The sequence below is a fragment of the Molossus molossus genome, unplaced genomic scaffold, assembly GCF_014108415.1.
Source record: "Molossus molossus isolate mMolMol1 unplaced genomic scaffold, mMolMol1.p scaffold_m16_p_7, whole genome shotgun sequence".
Taxonomy (NCBI): domain Eukaryota; kingdom Metazoa; phylum Chordata; class Mammalia; order Chiroptera; family Molossidae; genus Molossus; species Molossus molossus.
This window is the reverse complement of record NW_023425401.1, coordinates 72751998-72776218: the sequence shown is the minus strand read 5'-3', so window position 1 is coordinate 72776218 and position 24221 is coordinate 72751998. Positions and strand designations below refer to the sequence as shown.

The 24221-nt window shown below is 39.1% G+C and overlaps 1 protein-coding gene across 3 annotated transcripts in view; it reads left to right on the top strand.

The window, feature by feature from the left end:
- Positions 1 to 652: 652 nt before the first annotated feature.
- Positions 653 to 24221, top strand: part of BMT2 (base methyltransferase of 25S rRNA 2 homolog) — a 161186-nt gene continuing 137617 nt past the window's right edge. For 2 of the 3 annotated variants that reach the window (XM_036246880.1, XM_036246879.1), the window contains exon 1: positions 653 to 905. In XM_036246880.1, the coding sequence (XP_036102773.1) occupies positions 701 to 905 (205 nt within the window). In that variant the 5' untranslated portion in view covers positions 653 to 700. The remainder of the gene's footprint in view (positions 906 to 24221) is intronic. The other variant, XM_036246881.1, reaches the window with a different exon arrangement.

Sequence of the window (24221 nt, the reverse complement as noted above, 5' to 3'; positions counted from 1 at the left end):
TGCAGGATATTCTGGCCTTGGGGCCCTTTCTGTCCTCCCTTTTTCTGAAGGATGTTGTTACTTTTCAAAACCCAGTGAAAGCCGTCTATAACATCCCCATTGTTTCTCTTGTTGTCCCTGAGGCTGTTAATTAGGGCAGCTCAAGGACAAGTTGTTTTTCTTTATTGAATTCCAAGGATAGAGATCTATAACAAACCCTAGCCTCAACTCACCAGAATATAACTGGCAGGAGGTGGCTGAAAGTTGTGGAAAAAAAATTGGACCGCAAAATGACTACAAAACTAAGCATACTCAGGTACACAAGCACAAGGCGCACAGCCCTTTTCTGTAGCCTCATCACAGCGCCTGCGCACAAAATCCGGGTGGGCAGGGAGAGGAGAGGAGCGGTGGGGTTTATTGTTCCCACCTACTCAGTTCCTCTCAGCTTGCCAGCTCTGCCTCTTCCAGCTGCTCCCCTTTCTAAACAACAGAGTTTAACCCTTGCTCCCCCCACCCACTTCCTCCATCCTTCCACCACTCTGGGCGCTCTGGGCGCTCTCATTATTGGCCTTTGGCCTTTTCCGTTTCCACCCACCCTTCGGTAGTCCACCAATCAGCTTTTGGAGTTTGACTAAGCTTTATGTCCCTAGGCCTTCACTCAAGCTGTTTTGTCTTCCGCTGCTCCCTCGGTTACTACCAGCTTCCCCACCTGCCTCGTCAGATGGCGGTCTGCAAGGGCCCGAGGGGTGGCGGTGGCGGGGGCGACATAGAGCTCGAGGTCGGCGGCCAAAGTGCTGATCGCGGGTACCGGGCAGGGTCCCCGGGCATTCTGCGCCCCCGGGAGCAGGAGCGGAAGCTGGACCAAGAGAAGCTGTCCGGGGTGGTGAAGAGCGTCCACCGGCGGCTCCGCAAGAAGTACCGGGAAGGTAAACTGAGCTGAGCCGGGGGAAGCTGGGGTGGGGGCCGGGGAAGGACATCGCCCCCAGCCCTTCGTCACTTCTACTTTCCCGCCAGGGGATCACCATTACAGCCTGAAGGAGCTCAGTGTCACCCTCAGCCAGTGCCGTTCGCTCAGGCCCGGACCCTTTTCGAGGGCTCATCTGGATAGTTCCAGGCCTGTGTAAGAACTCAGTCTCCACCTCTTCCAATCCCCCGTTTCTAGCTGGGGTGCTGAGGTTATTTTTCTCACACACAAATACGTGCACCCTCATAGAAGAAGTGGAGGTTGCTCGTTTGAAGAGATATGAATGTAAAACACGACGCAGGTAAAATCCTTTTAAGAAAGATGAACTGAAAGCAGCCCGGGTTGCCGCCTGCTCCCCGGCTCCCCGGCTCCCCAGCTCCTCAGCTCCCCGGGTACCTACCAGCCTGTTTGATTTGCTGCTGGGTCAGACCGCCTTGTTAGAACTTAATTCCTACGGGTTTAGCGGTGCCTTGTTGGAGCTTTCATGGCTTCCATGGCTTTGAAGTTAGGCCCTTTAGCTCACTGGACTTCATTTTGCCCCACTCACCGTATTGCAGATGTTTGATCTTAATGTTTATTTAGGTAGAGGAGGAAGAGATCTGGGGCAGGTTTTCAAAATGCATCTTAGCTGTTGAACAAACTTGCTGAGGACACATGCTGTGGTAGAAAAAGATTTCTCTCCGCCTTCCCCAGTCCATTTGTGCAACTGATGCTTGTTGATGTAAGAGTAGACTTGGGGTATTGGATAGACTTATGGTAAAGACTAGCAAGTAGGTTTAATGCACTCTTTTCCTTTACCTCTTTTCTCCCCCCCCCTCCCTTGTCCATATTATTGCCTGTATTGTGTCACCACTTAGAGATCCTTTGTCAGTTTGTATAAGGGAAAGTGAGCACTGGAAGTAAAGGTTAGTGTTTCAGGCAGTACTGATATCTGAAGTAGTTGCCAAGAGGAAATGGTAAGGAAATGTCTAGCAGTAGTGATGAGAAGGGGTGTTTCCGGTGCCAGCCACTTGTAGATAAGGGACAGTCTTTTAAATTGAGTTTATGTAAATGGAAATATGCTTGCAGATATAGGTATTTTCTATCTTTGCTATCAGAATTTAAAAAAATATGACCTCCATGTAAATTAAAATATTTTAAATATATCATGAGTTGTAGACAGCTTTTTAATGAGAAACAACTAGTTTTTGCTTTTCATATCTAATTGAGAACTGAAGTAAAGCCATGTATATTTTCAGTTGTCTTTGTATGATATTTTTTCTGTAATCCTAGTCACACAGTTCTGTTACTATGATGAATGTTATTATGCTTGACATCTCTTTCCAGTTAAACTTAAAGTACTCATGTAAACATTCCAAGAAAATGTAAAGGCTGCAGCTGTTAGGAATAAAAGTATGATCTCTAATTTGTATAGATTTGATTTTAAAAAATTTTTAAATTGATTTTAGAGAGAGAGGAAGGAAGATGGAGAGAGGTAGAAACATTGATGAGAGAGAACATCAATTGGCCACTTCCTGCATGCCCCCTCCCTGGGGATCAGTTCTACAATCTGGGCATGTGCCTTGACCAGGAGTCGAATCAGTGACCTCTTTGCATGGGTCAGTGCTCAACCACTGAGCCACACTGGGTGGGCTAGATATGATTTTTTTAAACCTATCTTGTGAATATTTTTAGCAGATTTCATTAATTTATTTAGTCTCTAGATTTACTTATTTTACATGGCGTACTAATTTAAACATAAACCCATGAAATTTATAAATTAATCAGGGAGAAATAAAAGTACATGTTTGCCTAGTAGCAGTGGTATTTTCAAGGTTATGAGATTATGGGTAACCTTTATTATACTTTTCTGTAGTAAAAATTCATGTTTTTAATAGCAATGACAATATAAAAGTAGTTAAAATAAACAAGACAGATTATTGATACTGAAGCAGAAAAGAAAACATGGGATAGGTTGGCTCTGAAGACTAAATCCAGAAAAAATTGTGTTACAAAGATTAGCAGTTTTGAGTAGCATTTTAAGACTCAACAACTAAGTAGCCTAATTTAGGTGTTTCATTCTTGTTGATAATTAAAATTGTTCTTCATAGTTTGAGACAAAGAGTGAGTTAGATTTGCAGTTTAGGATAAGCTGAAAAATACATTTATAATTGATTATTCTTTAGCAAACACCTAAAATGAGAATTGTGGGAGGAAGGGAAAAACTTCAGAATTAGAGATAATTTTATAAAACCAAAAATGTTTAAAAATGAAGGAATGAATGTAATGTTAGTGTTTTTCCTGAAACAAAGTTTTTTTAACTCATCTTGTTGTTGAATGTATTATAGATGTTCCCCCCCTTTTTTTCCCCTATTGAACCCCTCCCCAACCCCACCTGCCTCCTGCCTTCTCTACACTATTGTTGGTGTCCATTGGTTATGCATATGTGCATAGAAGTTCTTTGGTTTATCTCATCCAGCCCGTCCTCCCTCCTTCCCTTTGAGGTTCATCAGTCTAACAACCAATTTATTCTTCTTAATTCCTTCATCTTTTTCACCCATACCTCCATCCCTTAGCCATTTGGCAAGCAACAAAAAGTTCTCTGTATCTATGAGTCTGTTTCTGTTCTGCTTGCTCATTTTGTTTGTAGATTCAATTGTTGATAGATATGTATTAATTGCCATTTTATTGTTCATATTTTAGTTTTTCTTCTCTTTCAAGGAGACCCTTCAACATTTCATATAATACTGGTTTGGTGGTGGTGAACTCCTTTAGCTTTTCCTTGTCCAGAAAACTCTTTATATGTCCATTGATTCTAAATGATAGCTTTACAGGATAGAGTAATCTTGGTTGTAGGTCGTTGGCTTTTTATCACCTTGAATATCTCTTGCCACTCCTTTCTGGCCTGCAAAGTTTCTTTTGAGAAATCAGCTGAGAGTCTTATGAGAGCTTCTTTGTAGGTAACAAACTGCTTTTCTCTTGCTGCTTTTAAGATCCTCTCTTTGTATTTAACCTTTGGCATTTTGATGATGATGTGTCTTGGTGTGGACCTCTTTGGGTTCAACTTATTTGGAACTGTCTGTGCTTCCTGGACTTGTATGTTTGTTGCCTTTACCAAGTTAGGGAAGTTTTCTGTCGTTATTTTTTAAAATAAGTTTTCAATGTCTTGCTCTCTCTCATCTCCTTCTGGCACCTCTATGATGTGAATGTTGGCACACTTGAAGTTGTCCCAGAGGCTTCTTACACTATCCTCATTTTTTTGGATTTTTTTTTTCTTTTTGCCGTTCTGATTGGGTGTTTTCTGCTTCCTTATATTCAAAATCGATGGTTTGCTTCTTGGCTTTACCTACTCTTCTATTGATCCCTGTAAATTATTATTTATTTCAGTTAGTGCATCCTTCATTTCTGACTGGTCTTTTTTTGATGTTGTTGATGTTCTCACTAAGGTCCTTGCAGTTCTTACTAAGTTCCTTGAAGGTCTTACTAAGTCCCTTGAAGGTCTCACCAAGTTCCTTGAGCAACGTTATAACCTGCATTATTAACTCTGCATCTGATTGATTGCTTAACTCCATTTTGTTTAGTTCTTTTCTTGGAGTTTTGTTCTTTTTTTTTTATTTGGAACATGTTTCTTTGTCTCCTCAAAGACTTTGGCTGCTTCCCTGTGATTGTTTCTATGTAGGGGCTCACCACACAGAGCAAGACTTACTTCATCAGGGCTCTGGTACCCACTGAGTCTGCTCATTGAGTGTGTCTCTTGTGGAGCTGGTTGGGTGGTGGTGTTTCAGTGTGGTCTGAAGCTGTCCACTGGGTGTGCTGGCTCTGGGGCTAGGTCAGCTACTGCCTGTGTTCTATCTGGGGCCACCTGGCATAAGCTACAAGGTGGTCTGCAGATGGCTGCTTCTTGTGCTGGGCTTGGAGGTGTCCAGGAAAAGCCGAGTTGTGAACCAAAGCTGGTTGCTTCTAGTGCCAGGCCTGGGGCTACTAAAAGAGAGATATGGGGCTCGCTGAGACCAGATGCTTCTTGTTTGAGAGATTTTAGGAAACTCTGAAGCAGGATCCAAGACAGACCAATCCTATGGTAAATCCTTTGGAGATAGCTTGGGTGGGCCTGAAAGTTGGCTGGTGGTGGGGCTCGGGATCAGTGTAAGCCAGGTTGCTGGAGTCCCAGATATGGCAGCAATCTGCCATCCCAGTGAAGAGCTCACCAAAGGAACATCAGCCTTCGCCGGCACCTCTGTCCAGAAGAAAGCTGTTCTTCCAGCCCTTGTCCTGAGGCCAAACAGCTCAGTTTTTCCCTGTATGTCTCTGGTGCCCCTCAAGCTGCCTCCCCTCTGAGCTCAGAGGGAGCAAGTCCAAGTAAGTTTGTACATGGGGCCCTTTAAGAGGAACTGCCTGGGGCCCTTTAAGAGGAACTGCCTAGGGCTCCCACAGCCTCAGCCTCCCCCTGCCTCAGTTCCTGCTGGTTTTTCCAGCCAGAAGTTATAGAGACTTTTCTTCCTGGCACTGGAACCCTGAGCTGGGAGCCTGGTGTGGGACAGGGCCCCCTCACTCCTCAGGGAGGACCTTCCCAGCAGAAGTGTCCTTCCTGATTTTTATCTGCCACATGTTGGTGTCCTCCGCACCTGCGCCCCTCCTACCAGTCCGGGTGTGGGTGTTTCTTTAATTTTGTAGTTGTAGGACTTCCATTCAGCTCGATTTCAGGTGGCTCTGAATGATGGTTGTGTTGTAGTTTAATTGTAATTTTGATGTGGTTGTGGAGGAGGTGATGCCGCATTTACCTGTGCCCTCATCTTGACTGGAAGTCCACTGAGAGCACACTGTTTATAATAGAAATTTCTTTAATGTTTTTCCTTCAATGGCCTTCAACTTTAAAATACTGACCAACTCCATGATTTCAAGAAACTTTGAAGAGTGTTTTTTGTTGGTTTGTTTTAATTTTTTTAAAGTGAAGTTTTACCCTATTTTCTTTAAATGTTTTTCCCAGCCACACCCATTTTGATATAGAATCAAAAAGTGCTGCTTTTTGTGCAGGACTCTGCAGAGTCAGTAAAATAAATTACGTCAAAACTGTCCACAGAAAACCTTGTTCACTTTGCCATTTGTGAGTTTGAACTAACATTCTAGCAGAGGAAAAAAATGAAAAGAGTTTAATAATCAGTAACAATAAAAGGTAAAGGTAACAGTGACTGATAAACAGTCACTTCAGTGAGGGGCACCTAGTATTAGAGCTATTTGATTTTGTTATTACTGTTGTCCCTCAGCATTTCGCGCTTCAACTTTTGTGGCCTCACTCTGTCACAGTTATTTTCAAATACTGTAATATATTTGAAATAACCACAATAGAATAAAGCGGCAAAAGTCGAAGCATGAAGTTGCGAGGGATAACTGTATATAAATAAAGAATCCTACTTTGTGGAAATTCATTTATCGCAGTAGAGTCTGGAACTGATTAACCACGATAAACGAGGGCCGACTGTATTCATTTTCTTTGTAGTAACGCATCTTTTAGGGAATCTTTTACATTTCAAAAAATACAGTAAAAATAAGAAGTACTGGTGTAGATCCTTTGATTGTTTTGTGGAAAAAAATGTAACAACAAATGTAGTGAATCTCAGTCTTAGTTCCATATCAATATCATCTATGGAACTTTGTGGAACAGGCATCTCTATTATTTAAAAGCTTTGTAAATTTGCCTTGGCCGTTTTGGCTCAGCCGTTAGAGCATCGGCTCACAGACCAGAGAGTCCCAGGTTTGGTTCCCGCTAAGGGCACGTATCTCGGTTACAGTTTGTCCCCAGCCCGGTTGGGGTCATGTGGGTGGCAACCAGTCGATGTGTCTCTCTCACATGGATGTTTCTCTTTCTCTTCCTCCCTCCCTCCTGCTCTGTCTGAAGATAAAGGCAAAAATGTCCTCAGGTGATGATTAAAAAAAAATAATAATAAATAAATACATAAAAATAAATAAAAGCTTCATACATAAATTATATAGTGGACAAAAGGGTTGAGGAACACTGAGTTAGAGAAGGAATCTAGAGGTCAGCTAGGAGACTCTGAAACTAATGTGATTTACAGTTAATAGCATAAATAACAGTAGTGATCATGAAAATAGACAAAAAGACTTTTTGAAGGTCAGAGTGAGCTATTTTGTTTTAGTCAAAGTAAAGGGGAAGAGTCAAAGATGATGCCAAGATTTCTTGCCAGGGAAAATATCAGTAGCCATTACCATCCAGTTTGGAAATGTGTATGTTGGGATGGGAGCAAGAAGAACAGAGTAGAAGTCAAATTGGCTTGTCCTAGGGACAGCAGTAGTGATTTATAGTATGGAATGTATTCTAAGGAAGTATAGGATTGGAAGCCCTCTCTGTGGAAGTTGAAGCTTTGTTAAGGATAGATGAACTGACCAATGGAGTGATGATAGTATATAACTAAGGACAGGTCTTTTGATAGTATATAGCTAAGGACAGATCTTTTGTTCAGTTTTACATAAGTCAGTACTTCTCTTTCTGCCTTATGTTCCCATAGCATAGTTGTGCTTGCTTTTATTGTATTTATCACTTACCAGTTTACTTGTGTGTCTTTCCCACTAAACTTAGTTCCTTGAGTAGGACTCTGCCTTTTATCTTTGAATCCCTAGTACCTAGGACCATGCCTCATAGATTTAAGGCAAACACATACACAACGAAAGAAGCTAATACAGATATTTTTTATAGTTGAGTCTGGTCTTTTTATATTCATAACTTTTACATTTTAACTCTTAGATATGTTTTAAAATAAATTTATGGTTACATATTTTTAAATTGAGATGTTAGATTAATATTACCCTTTTAAAAATGGCCAAAATTATCATTATGAATATTATTCTATTTTCTATAGATATTAAAACTATACAAAATGGAGAATATAGATAAAAGTGCTTTGTCCTTAATAAATATTTGTTACCCTATTTTACTGTATACTATGAATTTTGTTTCTTCTCTTATCTGCAACTCTCCCTTCCCTATCCATTGGTTCCCACATACCAGTGTCAGCCAAAGATTTTTTAAAAATAAAGTTTTGCCAACAGAAGAATGAGATAAAAACTGATAGGGATATTACAATGGTGTAATGTGTGTCTCTCTGTGTGTTAGTATTAGAAGATGGTACAGTTGGCCCTCGTTTATCACAGTTAATCAGTTCCAGACTCTACCATGATAAATGGATTTCCGTGAAGTAGGATTCTTTATTTATATATAGTCATCCCTCACCACTTTATGCTTTGACTTTTGCGGTTTCACTCTATCGCGGTTTTTTCAAATATATGTAGTATGGTATAGTTGAAGTGCGAAGTGGCAAGGGATGAATGTAATAGTTTTTGTATGTATGTAAACTTACTTCTATTCTAATTTCACAGATAAAATTCTGAAACCCCAATATTAATCTCCTAAATTTTGGAGGTGAAATTTATACCAGTTGCGAAATTCAAACATCCAAGAACCACTTATTTAAACTGTACTAATTTATTGTGCTTCAAGTGTAGATATACTGATGCCCATTGCTAGGGTTATCTTAGAATAGATGGCTAATTCCCATGCCTTTAGAGGGAGGGATGTCTGAGTGTCCCTTATTCCCATTTATACAAAAATTTCTCTATACTATAGAATTTCCTGTTCCCATTTATACAGAAATTAAGTCCCAAAAGGTGTTTATAAATTATGTGTTTACACTAAATAAGTGACTCGTGTGGTCATACACATATCAGTAAAATTGTTTCACATGTTGCATCATACATGTTGATGCCATTGTTTTCTTGCTTTTCTTGGTTCTTTTTGTTTCTCCTACAGAATGTATTTAAAGTGTTTTACATTTTGGATTAACTAATTTTATCATAAATATGTTTATAATAAGAGTGCTCTAAACATAGAATATACACCGTGAGCCAAATTGTGTGTAGATATTTAGTTTTATGCACACAGTGTTGTATTTTTAATTAAATTTGACTCTTCAGGTTGCCTCTATCCTCATTGCTCTGTTTATTATTTCACCAAGCATTTGAGTTTACAACCTTGCTGTAGACCTGTGATTGTTAACCATGGCTCCACAGTGGATTCATCTGGGGAGTATTAAAATAAATGACCAGTTCCCACTTCAGATCAATTAAATGAAACTTCTGGGTGATTCCAGTGTGCAGCCAGAGTTGAAACTATTACCAGAAATCTAATAAATAATACAATTGCAGGGATTAAATAATTGCATTTAACTGACAAAAGACCACTTGTTTATGGCTAGTAGAATCAGTGTACTTTGCTCTAGTGCAAAGCTTTGTTCATATTCATGAAAGTTAATCAATGAAAAACTCATAAAGACATGCAAGTTGAGTGTTTAGAAGCAGGGAATTGGGCACTTGACTGTCAGGTTTGATGGGTACCCTTGAGAAGGTGACAATCTCTCTATTTCCAGTTCCTTATCTGTAAGGTAAAATATCGGCATTAATAGGTTTGTATTAGCATTAAATGAGTTAATACTTATAAAGTATTTGTCAATCTTCCCTTTTGCATTGTGGTAAAGAAGGAAACTATTCAGTGCAAAACAGCCCAATTATGCTTCAAGTGTAGATATACCAATACCCATTGCAAGAGTTATCATAGAATAGATGGCTAATCCACGTGCCTGTGAGCATGGCTGTGAGGTGGCCTTGGGATCAGGCCTCTTTCCAGCTTGTCAGGGTTGTTCTGCTCTCTTCTGGTCTGGTCTGTTGTGCTCTGCTCTGTCTCACTGTGAACTGCTCTCTAGCTAGAGAAAGGCATTCTCCACTCCTTAGTGGAAAGGGAAGTGTGTTCCTTGAGCCAGAGTGGAGCTGGTTTATATAGACCGAAGTCCCTGTCCCTGGTCCCTGATTGGTCCATCCCCATGCAAATGAGGACTACAAATCCCAGTTTGGTCCAGAAGGCACTGTCTTGATTGGCCAGAATGAAGCTGCTTCGATTGGTCAGTGAAGATGCTGATGGGGATATAGTTGCACAGCTCCAGTTAGACACAGAATGTCTCAGTCCTGATGGTTGAAATAGGATTCCATGATCTCAAGGGCTGGCTCAGATGGCAGAAACACAGTTTAGGAAGGCAATTCAGTGCAGAAGCAGGCAGCTTAGTGCAAGCTTTTCCCTGAAGTGCAATTTGGGTGAGAGGCCCCTGTTTAGAAACAGCTGCTCTTCTCTGGTTTTGTTTTGTTTTTAAATCTTCATCCAAGGATATTTTTCCATTTATTTTCAGACTGAGTGGGAGGGGGAAATAGATATATATAGAGAAACATAAATGTGAGAAAGACACATCAATTGGTTGGCTCTTACCTGGGCTGGGGACCAAACCACAACCGAGGTACATGCCATTGACTGGAATCAAACTCTCCACTCTTTGGTCTGTGGGCCTACCCTCTAACCGCTGAACCAAATGGGCCAGGGTTGGCTTTCTGTTTAAACAGTGGGATGAGAAAAGGCTGTCTTTTCCCCTCCTCCCTGTTGTTTTAACAGTTTCCCTGTGATTTATTTGCACTTAGTTGTCTCTGGTTAGTGAGAAGTTGAATTAGGATTCTTCTTGCTCCTTTCCCCTTCTCTTTCCCTTCACTCCCCCCCTCCTGTCCTGCATTCTTTTGTGAGAAGAGGTTTTAACCCTTTGATCTCAAGATAAGACCTTATCACAGATGGCTTACAAAGCTTTTTGGCTTTAATTTTCCTGCCTCAATTTTCCTATTCCACTTGTCCCAGCATTTTCCTAGCTTTTCATTGTCCTATAACAATTTAACTCTTTATGAGACAATATGGTCCTGAACACTTTGTTTTAATGTTTTGGAATAGCTGCTGAACTTGTTTCCACTTAGTCATGAATGTTTACCTCATATTAGAGGAAATGACTTTTAAAGGTTCTTTGAATTTGGTAATCTGGTCATCTACAAATAATATAACTTACAGTCCGTATTTGGTAATATGCCTAAGTAAAAATCACATAAATTGTTAGTTCTGATTTCTGAAAGTTCAAGACTTGCTTTTGATTCTCAAGTAAATCTTTGGTTTTGATTTTTTTTTTTAGAGAATTTGATGACCCTCAAATTTAATGAAATACAGTTTTTAGTTTGTAACTTTTACAGTGCTCATGGTACATTACTTTTTAAAAATTAAATTTATTGAAGTACAATAAACTGCATCCATTTACAATGCATAATCAGTGGGTTTTGCCACATGGATACTCCTATGAAACCATTACTAAAATCAAGATCTAGAACATTTCCTTATGCTCCTTTGCAGTCAATCTTTTTTTTTTATCCTCACCCAAGGATATTTTTCCATTTTTTGTTCAGATAGTGTGGGAGGGAGGGAGGGAGGGAGAGAGAGAGAAACATCGATGTGAAAGGGACACATTGAGTGGCTGCCACCCGCACAACCCAACCAGGGCCGAGGACAAACTGCAACCGAGGTACATGCCCTTAGCGGAAACCGAACCTGGGTCTCTAACCACTGAGCCAAACTGGCCAGGGCTGCAGCCAATCTTTATCTCCACTCCTGTTTTACCAATCCTTTGTTAACTATAGATTTGTCTTCATTTTTTAGAGTTTTATTGCATGGAGTTATGTGATATCTACTCTTGCATTGTATACCATTTAAGGACCAAAGTAGTGCATTGTTAATCTTCAGTATCATAACTCACAAGGCTAAATCACCAAGAATAAAAATATGGCATTATCTTAAATTGGGCTCACATTTATTTTTATCTTCTGTGCTTCATATCTTTTAAAAGTGAGAATTAAGATAGAGTTATTGGTAAAACCATGAATGTTAGCAACCACCTATGTATTTTTTTTCACATATAAGTAACTCATTTATTTAGTGTTGTTACCAATAATTTTACCTTAAGCATATAGATTTTCCAAAAAAGATCTATGCACTGTTTTCAAAGAACTTAGTGGAGGTGACTGCATTTCCAGCATAGGTTTTTCTTTTGACAGTAACATAAAGAGAAAAAAATAATTGTAAATCATCTTAAAACAGTGAAGAGAGTCTCCGGAATACTGACTTTGAACCTATTGCTTCTCTGAACACTTTAACTTTTTTTTTGAGAAGACTATTTTGAAGTATTCTAATTTTATTGCATTTTCATCACTATTATTTGTTGACAGTTATCAACTGTAGTTTGAATTTAACTCTAGTAACTGATTTGGTTTGTTTTTAATTTTGGTGTTTTCTATATTATTTGAGCATGGGAAAAATATAAATACTTTCTCTACTATTAATGGGGCATCATGATTAACTTCTATAGTTTATACAAGTTATAAATCAGAAGTAGTCTTTGCTTTTCAATTTATACTTTCTAATGGGAAAATCTAACCTGTTTTTAATAGACAATATATATAAATAAGTGCTGGAGTACTACAACTATGCCAGATGCATATGTGGGTGAATTGTAAGATGATCAATTGGGAAGCAGATAAACCCTCTTGATTAATATGTGAATTCAGTGGGTTTTATTTGTTTATTTTTTTTTTTCAGTATTTTGTAATTGCATTTATTGGGGTGAGATTGATTCATAGAACCATACATGTTTCAAGTGTACAACTCAACAAAGTATCATCAATACACTGCATTGGGTACTCATCACCCAAAGCAAAGTCCCTTTCTGTCCCCATTTATCTCCCCTTTATCTCCCCTTTGTGGTCCTCCACCTAACCCCCCCCCTTCCCTCTGGCTATCACGATGCTGTTGTCAGTGATTATATATATATATATATATATATATATATATATATATATATACTCCCCCCTTAATCCCTTCAACTTTTTCATCTAGCCCCACAAACTGCTACTCTCTGACAGCTGTCATTCTTTTCCATATATCTATGCCTTTGTTTTTATTTTCTTCATCAGTTTACTTTGTTCATTAGATCATATGGTATTGGTCTATCTATGCTGTGGCAAAACATAAGAGTTTGTTCCTTCTGTTTTATAGCCCAGTAGTATTCCATTGTGTAAATATACAACAGCTTTAATTTTGTGTTAATCTTCACCTGAGGATATTTTTCTTTCTTTTTTTTTTTTTTTTTTGTATAGAGTGAAAGGGAGGGAGTGGGAGAGAGAGAAATATAAATGTGAGAAAGACACATCCATTGGTTGCCTCCCCCATGACCCCGACACCGGCCAGGGATCTGCAACCTACAACAGCGTTTTTTTTGTTTTTTTTTTTAATTTTTTTATTTTTTGGTATGTGCCCCTAGTGGGAATTGAACCCGGGACTCTTTTTGGTCCATAGGCCGATGCTCCAATCGCTGAGCCAAACTGGCTGGGGCTACAACAGCTTTTTTACCCACTTATCTGCTGAAGGGTACTTGGGCTGTTTCCAGATCTTGGTTATTATAAATAATGCTGCAATGAATGTAGGGCTGCATGTACTCTTTCTGATTAATGTTTCCAGTTTCTTCAGATATATTCCTAGAAGTGGGGTTGCTGGTTCAAAGAGCAGTTCCAATTTAATTTTTTTTGAGGAAACCCCATACTGGTTTCCACAGTGGTTGCACCAGTCTGCATTCCCATCAACAGTGCATGAGGTTTCCCTTTTCTCTACATCCTCACCAGCATCAGTTTGTTGATTTATTGATAATAGCCATTCTGACAGGCATGAGGTGATATCTCATTGTGATTTTAATTCACATCTCTCTGATGATTAGTGATGCTGAGCATTTTTTTATATGCCTATTGACCAATCTGTATGTCCTGTTTGGATAATTGTCTATTCAGGTCCTTTGGCATTTTATAATTTGGCTGTTTGTGTTGGTGTTGAGTTGTGTATGTTTTTTATACATTTTGGAAAATAACCCCTTATGAGATGTATGGTTGGCAAATACATTCTCACATTCAGTAGGTTCTCTTTTCATTTTGTTGATGGTTTCTTTTGCTGTGCAAAAGCTTTTTAGTTTGTTGTAGTCCAGTTTGTTTATTTTTTCCTTTGTTTTCCTTGCCTTAGGATATATCTCTACAAAAATATTGCTACTGGAAATGTCTGATATTTTACTGCCTGTGTTTTCTTCTAGAATTTTTATGGTTTTGAGATTAACATGTAAGTTGTTAATCCATTTATGGTTTATACTTGGGTATGGTATAAGTTGGTGGTCCATTTTCATTATTTTGCTGTATTTGTCTAATTTTCCCAACACCCTTTATGGAAGAGATTGTCTTTATCCCATTGTATGTTCTTGCCTCTTTTGTCAAATATTAATTGACTATAGAGGCATGGGTTTATTTCTGTGGTCTCTATTCTGTTCCATTGATCAATATACTTACCTCTTCTGGTACCAGTACCATGCTGTTTTGATTACTATGGCCTTTTAGTATAATTTAATATCAGGTAGTGTGATACTTCAATTTTTATTCTTCTTTCTCAAGATTGCTGAGACTGTTGTGGTTTTATATAAATTTTTGGAATATTTGTTATAGATCTGTGAACTATGTCATTGCTATTTCAATAGGAAGCTATAGATTTCTTTGGGTAGTATGGACATTTTAATGATGTTAATTCTTCCAATTCATGAACACGGTATATGCTTCCACTTTGGTATATTCCTCAATTTCTTTTTTCCATGTCCTATCATCTTTCAAGTACAGGTCTTTAAATTCCTTGGTTAAATTTATTTTTAGTGTTAGGGCTTACACTAAATATAATTCCTAATGGCCATTTGCCAGCTTCCCTGCCACGGGAGAACAAAGTCTAAATTTTCTGCCACAGGAAAACTGGCCAACAGAAATGCCAGACGCCAGGAATCAAACTGTATAAGAAACTAAAACTGCCAGAGAAGCACCAGATCACACATCCACATTTCTGTAGACCCAATCTCCCTGCCCAAACCCACCAGTCAAGACCCCAGGACCCACTGATGACAAAAGCTTCCTGCCAATGGATGCATATAAGGATGAAATTCCAGCTCCTAGGTGCTGCCATAATCGACCCATCACTCCATGGCTCAGTGATGTTGAAACCAAGTGGCGGCAATTGGATTCATTGTCTCTCGAAATTGAAGAGTGAGTTCATTGACCAAGACTAGGTGATAGGTCAGAATGTTAATCTTGCCCACAGGCCTGAAGTAATATCCCAGGATGTGTGTGACCGTTTGTCTGTCCTGGGGACATGAAGAAGGCAACTGCCCTGTCCTTGACTGTGACAATCCAGGGACTGGACCTGCAGCTTCAGAGGCCTGGGAAACTATGCTTCTTCACCACAGCAGGGCACCCAGATCTCCAGACACAGTAGCCACCCTCTACTGGGACATATCTGTTTCTCCTTTCCCTGGTCAAAGACACCTGGTGAATGGTAAAGCCTGGAGCTACTGTTTCTATTCCGACTCTGGACCAGACAGAACGGATGTCAGTGGCTGTCATCTCACCTCTCAACCCAAATGCTCTGACCACTAAGAGCAAACTCTTCCTTGATTCCAAGAGTCAGGTTGTTGTTCAGACAGACCATCTGGGAGGACATGTATTTCCTTCCAAAGGTAGCTGGTAATAATACAGTAGACAACAGGGCAACTGAAGGTCATGCCCTGAGGTCCAGAACAGAGTCTGTTATCTTAATTATTTCTAGGAGTGCATCCTCCCTCCTGCTTTTCCCAAGAAGGTGATCAACTCTTCAACAGAAAGAACCACAACATTTTATTTATTCCCTAAAGCTATAGCATATAGGAGATACTCAGCATTACTAATTGGGTTGTGCTAAACTAAACTGCTTATGATAGGCTAAAGAAGCCTCTCTCGCACTCTCTCTCCCTCTGGATTCCTAGGGCTCTTAGCAGACACCTCTGGGTTTTCTGGTATGCCTACAGTAAAAGTTCTATCTGGCCTATTATGCGATTGTCAAAACTCACAGAAATATTCTATGTGGTTACCATTGGCAGTGCAAGGCCTCTGCCCAAACTGACCTTAAGTTCACAAATTTTAGATTATAGACTCTGATGATGGCAAATTTCCCTGTCACCCTGAATCTGTCTTTAATATTTTTATATTGGTCATATCCTAGATTCTCTTAGGAAATCATAAGAAAAAAGAGTCTGGATCTCAGAAGAATATGCTCTCAGTGCCTAATCTTTATAGCCTGTTCATCTCCCTAAAACCTACACATACACACACACACACACACCATACCATAGACACTCACACACACACACACACACACACACCATACCATAGACACACACACACACTCATCTGGGAGCAGAGAGCCAACTCCTTCCCACTTTTCCCCTCCCTCCCTCCCTCCCTCCCTCCCTCCCTTCCTTCCTTCCTTCCTTCCTTCCTTCCTTCCTCACCCGAGGACATTTTTCCATTTTGTGTTCAGATAGAGTGGGAGGGAGAGAAAGGAAGAGAGAGAGAAACGTGAAGGGAACACATTGAGTGGCTGCCACCCACACCACCAACCAGGGCCAGGGACAAACTTCAACTGAGGTACACGCCCTTAGCAGGAACCGAACCCTGGTCTCTCTGGACTGCAGGCCGAAGTTCTAACCGCTGAGCCAGATGAGCCGGGGCCCACTTTTTTTTTTTTTCACTCAGTTTAATTTGATAGGAACTTGTGCTTAGACAGCAAATGATCAATAAGAACAGCTCATATTGAACATTATTGATGTAGTCTCCTTTAGATTCAGTTACCAGAACATGTCAGATAAACTAGGGGTGCCCTGACCAAGCCTCAGTGACAGACGGTTGTGACAAGGCCACTGAAATGAACTTTACCATAAGACAGGGAGCATCTGGACCAGTGAACAAGGGTCTAGAGCCCATCAGAGGGGAGAGCTGGCTATAGGAACTTGGGAGGCAGATGTTGAAGCCTCCTTCCAACCCATTCAGACTGGCACTGTGGGAGTGCCTGGGGAAATGGCCATGCACTCATCAACTGCAAAGCTTAAAGCCTACAGAGCAATCCCATGGATAGCTACCTCTGGCATGGCATGCCTGAGGCTGAGTGTAACAAGCTTGGTGGGGAGGGACCTAGAGGTAGGGAAGGGGAATGTAGGGGGAGAATGTCCCTTTGGAGCACAGCCAGACTTCAACAGTGACTGCTCATGATGCATGTAAACCAGGACTGACCCTTTGGATTGGGTCTGCATCATTGAAAGACGTGGCTGAATGAGGCAGAGAGACTAACCTTCTTGCAAATCTACTCATGTAGAAGTTTGATGTCTTTGTTTGGGCTGCTAGAACAGAACACCACAGACTGCTTGGCTTATAAAAAGCAGACCTTTAGCTCTGGCTGGTTTGTTCAGCGGTTAGAGCATCTGCCCATGGACCACTGAATCACGGGTTTGATTCCGGCCAAGGGCGTGTACCTCGGGTGCAGTTCATCCCCAGCCCTGTACGGGAGGCAAGCAATTGATGTGTCTCTCTCACATCAATATTTCTCTCTCTCTCCCACTCTATCAGAAGATAAATGGAAAAATATCCTCCGGTAAGGATTTAAAAAAAAGAATAGGCAATAGGAAAGTTTATTTCAAAGATACACACACTCCCCACAGCGGGGAGGGGACCCAAGTGGGTTGCCAGTGAGGCTCCATTGTCTATGGGGTGGGTATATGTCTTACTAGTCTCCGATTGGTCCTTTGAAGGAGTTCTGCCTTAGCAACATTCATACAATTATTTATTGATGTTGTATTATTATTTTATTTTTGTTACAGATGTTTCTCCTTTTTCTTCCCATTGACACCCTCCTCCCCACCCCCACCCCCACTCCATCCCTGGCTTTGTTGTCTGTGTCAATTGGTTATGCATTCATGCATATAAGTTCTGTGGTTTATCTCTTTGCTCTTCCCCACCACGTCCTCTTCTGAGGGTTGTCAGTCTGTACCCTATTTCCACGTCTCTGGGTCCACCTATTCCTCAGACTGTTATGTTCATATATTCCACAAATCAGTCAGATCATGTGGTATTTGTCTTTTTCTGCTTGGCTTGTTTTGCTTAGGATAATACTTTCCAGGTCCCTCCATGTCATCTCAAAGGATAAGAGATCTTTCTTTCTTACAGCTGCATAGTACTCCATTGTGTATATGTACCACAGCTTTTTTTATCCATTTGTCTACTGATGGACACTTGGGCTGTTTCCAGATCTTAGCTGTTGTAAACAGTGATGCTATGAACATGGGGGTACATATATTCTTTCTGATTGGTGTTTCAGGCTTCTTAGGGTATATTCCTAGAAGTGGGATCACTGGGTCAAATGGAAGTTCAACTTTAAATTTTTTGAGGTAACACCATATTGTTTTCCTTAGTGGCTGCACCAGTCTGTATTCCCACCAGCAGTGTACTAGAGTCCCCTTTTCTCCACACCCTCTCCAACACTTGTTGTTTGATGATTTGTTGATGGTGGCTCTTCTGACAGGTGTGAGGTGATACCTCATTGTTGTTTTAATTTGCATCTGATGATTAGTGATGTTGAGCATTTCTTCATATGTCTCTTGGCCATTTGTATGTCCTGTTTGGAAAGGTGTTTATTTAGCTACTCTGCCCATTTTTTAATTGGGTTCTTTGTCTTCCTTTGTTGAGTTGTATGAATACTCTATATATTTTGGAAATTAACCCCTTATCTAACGTATCATTGGTAATGATGCTCTCCCATACAGTGGGTTGCGTTTTCATTTTGATGGTTTCTTTTGCTGTGCAGAAGCTCCTGAGTTTGATGTAGTCCCATGTATTCATATTTTCTTTTGTTTCAGTTGCCTTAGGTGATGTGTCAGTGAAAATTCTGCTGCGTATGATGTCTGAAATTTTGTTGCCTACATTTTCTTTGAGGATTTTTATGGATTCATGGGTCACATTTAAGTCTTTTATCCATTTTTACTTTATTTTTATTTTTGTGTATGATATAACTTGATGGTCTAGTTTCATTTTTTTGCATGTAGCTGTCCTGTTTTCCCAACACCATTTATTAAAGAGGCTGTCTTGTATGCTCTTGTATGCTCCTGCCTCCTTTGTCAAATATTAATTGAGCATAATGTCTTGGGTCCATTTCTGGGTTCTCTGTTCTGTTCTACTGGTCTTTGTGCCTGTTCTTGTGCAAGTACCAGGCTGTTTTGATTACAGTAGTTTTGTAGTATAACCCGATATCTGGTATTGTGATCCCACCTACTTTGTCCTTCTTTTTCAAGATTGCTGTGGTTATTCAGGGTCTTTTTTGGTTCCATATGAACTTTTGAAGTATTTGTTCTAGTTCTATAAAATATGTGGTTGGTATTTTGATGGGGATTGCATGGAATCTGTAGATTGCTTTGGGTAATATAGACATTTTAATGATGTTAATTCTTCTAATCCATGAACAAGGAATGTGCTTCCACTTTTTTATATCTTCCTCTATTTCTTTTTTCAATGTCCTGTACTTTTCTGCTAATAGGTCCTTTACTTCTTTGGTTAAATTTATTCCTAGGTATCTTATTATTATTATTTTTTTTTGCCGTGATGGTAAATGGGATTGTTTTTTCAGTTTCTCTTTCTGTGAGTTCATTATTGGATGCCATATAAGAATGCCATCGATTTTTTTGACGTTAATTTTGTATCCTCCTACTGTGTCAAATTCACTTATTAAGTCCAGTAGATTTTTGATGGAGTCTTTAGGGTTTGCTATGTATAATATCATGTCATCTGCAAATGATGACAGTTTCACTTCCTCCTTTCCAATTTGGATCCCTTTTAGTTTTTCTTCCTGCCTGATTGCTGTGGCTAAGACTTCCAGTACTATGTTAAATAAGAGTGGTGAAAGTGGGCATCCCTGTCTTGTTCCTGTTCTTAAGGGAAATGCTTTTAGTTTCTGCCCATTGAGTATGATGTTGGCTGTAGGTCTTTCATATATGGTCTTTATTATGTGGAGATATGATCCCTCTATTCTCACATTACTGAGTATTTTTATCAGAAATGGATGCTGGATTTTGTCAAATGCTTTTCCAGCATCTGTTGATATGATCATGTGGTTTTTATGCTTCATTTTATTTATATGCTGTATCACATTCATTGATTTGCGAATATTGTACCAGCCTTGCATCCCTGTGATGATTCCCACTTGGTCATGGTGAATTTTTTTTTTTTTTTTTGATGTATTGCTGGATTCAAATTGCTAGTATTTGTTCAGGATTTTGGCATCTATGTTCCTCAGGGATATTGGCCTGTAGTTTTCTTTCTTTGTAGTGTCTTTTTCTGGTTTTGGAATTAGAATTATGCTGGCCTCATTAAACGAGTTAGGAAGTCTTCCTTCTTCTTGAATTTTTTGAAATAGTTTGAGGAGAATGGGTGTTAGTTCTTCTTTGAATGTTTGGTAAAACTCCCCTGTGAAGCCATCTGGGCCTGGGCTTTTGTTTCCTGGGAGAGTCTTGATGACCTCTTCAATTTCCTTAGTTAGTATTGGTCTGTTCAGGTGTTCTCTCTCTTCCCAATCCAGTCTTGGGAGACTATGTGTTTCTAGATATTTGTCCATTTTGCTTAGATTGTTGAATTTGTTGCCATATAATTTTTTATAGTAGTTGTTAATGATCTTTTGTATTTCTGTGATGTCAGTTGCTACTCTTTCATTTCTGATTTTGTGTATTTGGTTTCTCTGTTTGTTTCTTGGTGAGTCTAGCTAAGGGTCCATCAATCTTGTTTATCTTTTCGAAAAACCGGCTCTTTGTTTCATTGATCCTTTGAATTGTTTTTTTGGTCTCTATGTCATTTATTTCTGCTCTGAGTTTTACTATTTCCTTCCTTCTACTTGCTCTGGGGTTTTCTTTTTGTTTGTTTTTAGTTCTTTAAGTTGTGAGGTTAGATAGTCTATTAGAAATTGTTCTTGTTTTTTTTTTTTTTTTTTTTTTTTTTAGGTAGGCCTGTAGTGCTATGAACTTCCCTCTCAGAACTGCTTTGGCTGCATCCCACAGGTTTTGTGTTGTTGTGTGTTCATTTTCATTGGTTTCCAGGAAGTTCTCCTCGGTAACTCATTCATTATTTAATAACATGCTGTTTAGCTTCCATGTATTCTAGTGTCTTTGCATGTTTTTGCAATTGATTTCTAGTTTGATGCCATTGTGGTCTGAGAGGATGCTTGATATGGTTTCCTTGAACTTGTAAAGACTTAGTTTGTGTCCTAACATGTGGTCTATCTTTGAGACTGTCCCATGTGCACTTGAGAAGAATGTGAATTTTGTGGTTTTGGGGTGTAATTCTGTGTAGATATCTATTAATTTTATTTGGTCTAGTACTTGCTGATTTTTTGTCTAGAGGATCTATCCAGTGATGTCAGCAGGGTGTTAAAGTCCCCTGCTATACATTTTAAATCTTTTGTTTTTCTCTTTACTGGGTTCAGCCCTAGGTCATCTATAGGGGCCTTGATAGCTTTATTTTTTTTTAAATAATTTCAACTTCTCCCAGACTGTTAGTGAGGAGGAGTGGAATTGCCCTTGGAGCAACCCTGTGCTTGGCTTTAGTTTCTTTCCTAACTCCAGTTTTCATTTTCTATATTGTTTTAAAGGTGACCTGGCTTTCTGCAATGGGAACACTATAGTTTCTTGCAGAACTCATTCAGTAAACCTGTTGTCTTGCTTGAAACCAGACTTTCTGGGTTATTTGTGATATATAATTGACTTGTGCTGCTTCCAGGAGCTTCAGTTTGCAATTCTGTAAATGGGGGCTGGGAGTTTCTGGCCTGGGAGCACAATGCCCATGTTGATTTCAGTTTTATTTCGAGAAATAGTCTAAATAAACCTCCAGATATGTTGTGTACTGGGTTGCCTGTGTATGTGCTGAGCTCAACAGTCATTTCAGACTTCCCACATGTCTCACTCAGCTTTCCCTTCCCATGGTCCATCCCTCATTGCCTAAACTGCCTGTCTCTCCTCAGTGTGTATTCCTTCTTTTTGGATATCCCCACCCTCCCTCCCTTTTTTTTAAAAGAAAGTAAGTCCAATTTTTCTTCATTCATCACCTGTGATTGCTATTTAGCATGCCCGATCACCATACCACCGACTTGAACCTTTCACCTAGGTACCTCATTTTTTTTGTTCCTGCAGTAGTAAATGGGATTATTTTTTAATTTCACTTTCTGATACATTCTGATTGAAATATTAAAAAAATGTTTCTGATTCTTGAATATTAATTTTGTATCTTGCTACTTTGTCAAATTTATTTATTAGACCTAGTAGTTTTTTTGTGGAATCTTTCATGTTTTCTGTGTTCAGTGTCATATCATCTGTGAATAGTATAGTTTTACTTCCTCTTTTTCCATTTAATGCTTTTTATTTCTTTTTCTTGTCTGATTGCTGTGGCCAGGACTTCCAGTACTATGTTCAGTGAGAGTGGTGAAAGTGGACATCCCTGTCTTGTTTCTGATGTTAAGGGAAGCACTCTTAATTTTTGCCCATTGAGTATGATGTTGGCTGTGGTTTGTCATATATCTCCTTCATTATCTTCAGGTATGATCCCCCTGTTTCTACTTTGCTGTGAGTTTTTATCATAAATGGATGCTGGATTTTATCAAATGCTTTTTTGGCATCTACTAATATAATCATGTGATTTTTATCCTTCATTTTGTTTATGTGCTGTATCATGTTTACTGATTGTGAATATCACACTGACCTTGTATCCCAAGAATAAATCTCACTTGATCATGGTATGTTATCTTTTTAATGTATTGCTGGATTTGGATTGTAAATATTTTTTTGAGGATTTTGGCATCTATGTTCATCAGAGATATTGACCTATAACTTTATATTTTTGTGGTGGTTTTTTTTTTCCTGGTTTTGGAATTAGTATAATGCTGGCCACATAAAATGACCTTGGAAGTCTTTTCCCTCTTTAATTTTTTTTGAATTGTTTATGTATGACAGATGCTAGTTCTTTGAATGTTTGGTAAAATTCACCTGTGAATCCATCATGTCCAAGACTTTTGTTTGCTGTGAGTGTTTTGATTACTGCATATGTATATTCAGAATTTCTAATTCTTGCTGATTCAGTTTTGGAAGATTGTATTTTTGTAGAAATTATCAATTTTGCCCAGGTTGTCCAATTTGTTAGCATATAGTTGTTCATAGTATTTTCTTACAATTCTTTTTCGGTGGTATCAGTTGTTGCTTGTCCTCTTTTATTTCTGATTTTATATATTTCGGTCCTCTCTTTTTTTATTGATGAGTTTGGTTAAAGGCTTGCCACTCTTATTTATCTTTTCAACAACCGAGCTCTTGGTTTTTTGATGTTTTATGTATATTTGTCTATGTGTTTTATTTCTGCTATAGTCTTTACTGTTTCCTTTCTTCTGCTTACTCTGGGCTTGTTGGTTGTTCTTCTATCTTTTAGGTATATGGGGTTAGTTTGTTTATTTGAGACTTTTCTTGCTTCTTGAGGTAGGCTTGTTTGTGATGCTATAAACTTTCTCTCAGTACTGCCATTTATTTATTTATTTATTTATTTATTTATTTATTTATTTATTTATTTATTTATTTTTAAATCCTCACCCAAGGAAAGTTTTTTATTTATCTTCAGATAGCGCAGGAGGGAGGGAGGGAGAGAGAGGAAACATCTATGTGAGAGAGACATATCAATTGGTTGCCACCTGCATGACCCCAACAAGGGCCAGGGATGAACCACAACTGAGGTACATGCCCTTGACTGGAATTGAAGCCAGGAGTCTTTGGTCTGCAGGCTGGTCCTCTAACTGATGAGCCTTACTGGCCAGGGCTCAGTACTGCTTTCACACTGCCCCATAGATTTTAGGTTATTGTATGTTCATTTTCATTTGCCTCTAAGTAACCATTTATTACTTCCTTGATCTCATTAACCCATTCATTTTTTAATATTTTTTAGCTTTCATGTGTTTGAATGTTTTTCAGTTGTTTTCTTGTAATTGATTTCTTGTTTTGTACCATTGTGGTCAGAGAAGATTCTTAATGTGATTTTAATTTTCTTCAATATATTGAGATTTATTTTGTGTCCTAACATGTAGTCTGTCTTTGAGAATGTTCAATGTGCACTTGAGAGAGATGTATAGTATATTTTGTTGCTTTGGGATGATGTGTTTCGTAAACATCAATTAAACACATGTGATACAGTATGTCATTTAAGGTTGTTGTTGCCTTGTTGATTTTTTTTGTCTGGAAGAGATAACCATTGAAATCATTAGAGTGTTAAAATCCCCTACTATGACTGTATTGCTGTCAGTCTCTTCCTTAATGTCTACTGAGGTTTTCTTTATATATTTAGGTGGTCCTATGTTGGGTGTATATATGTTTGCAAGGATTATATTCTCTTTTTGGATAGATCCCTTTGGAATTTTGTAGTGGCCTTCTTTGTCTCT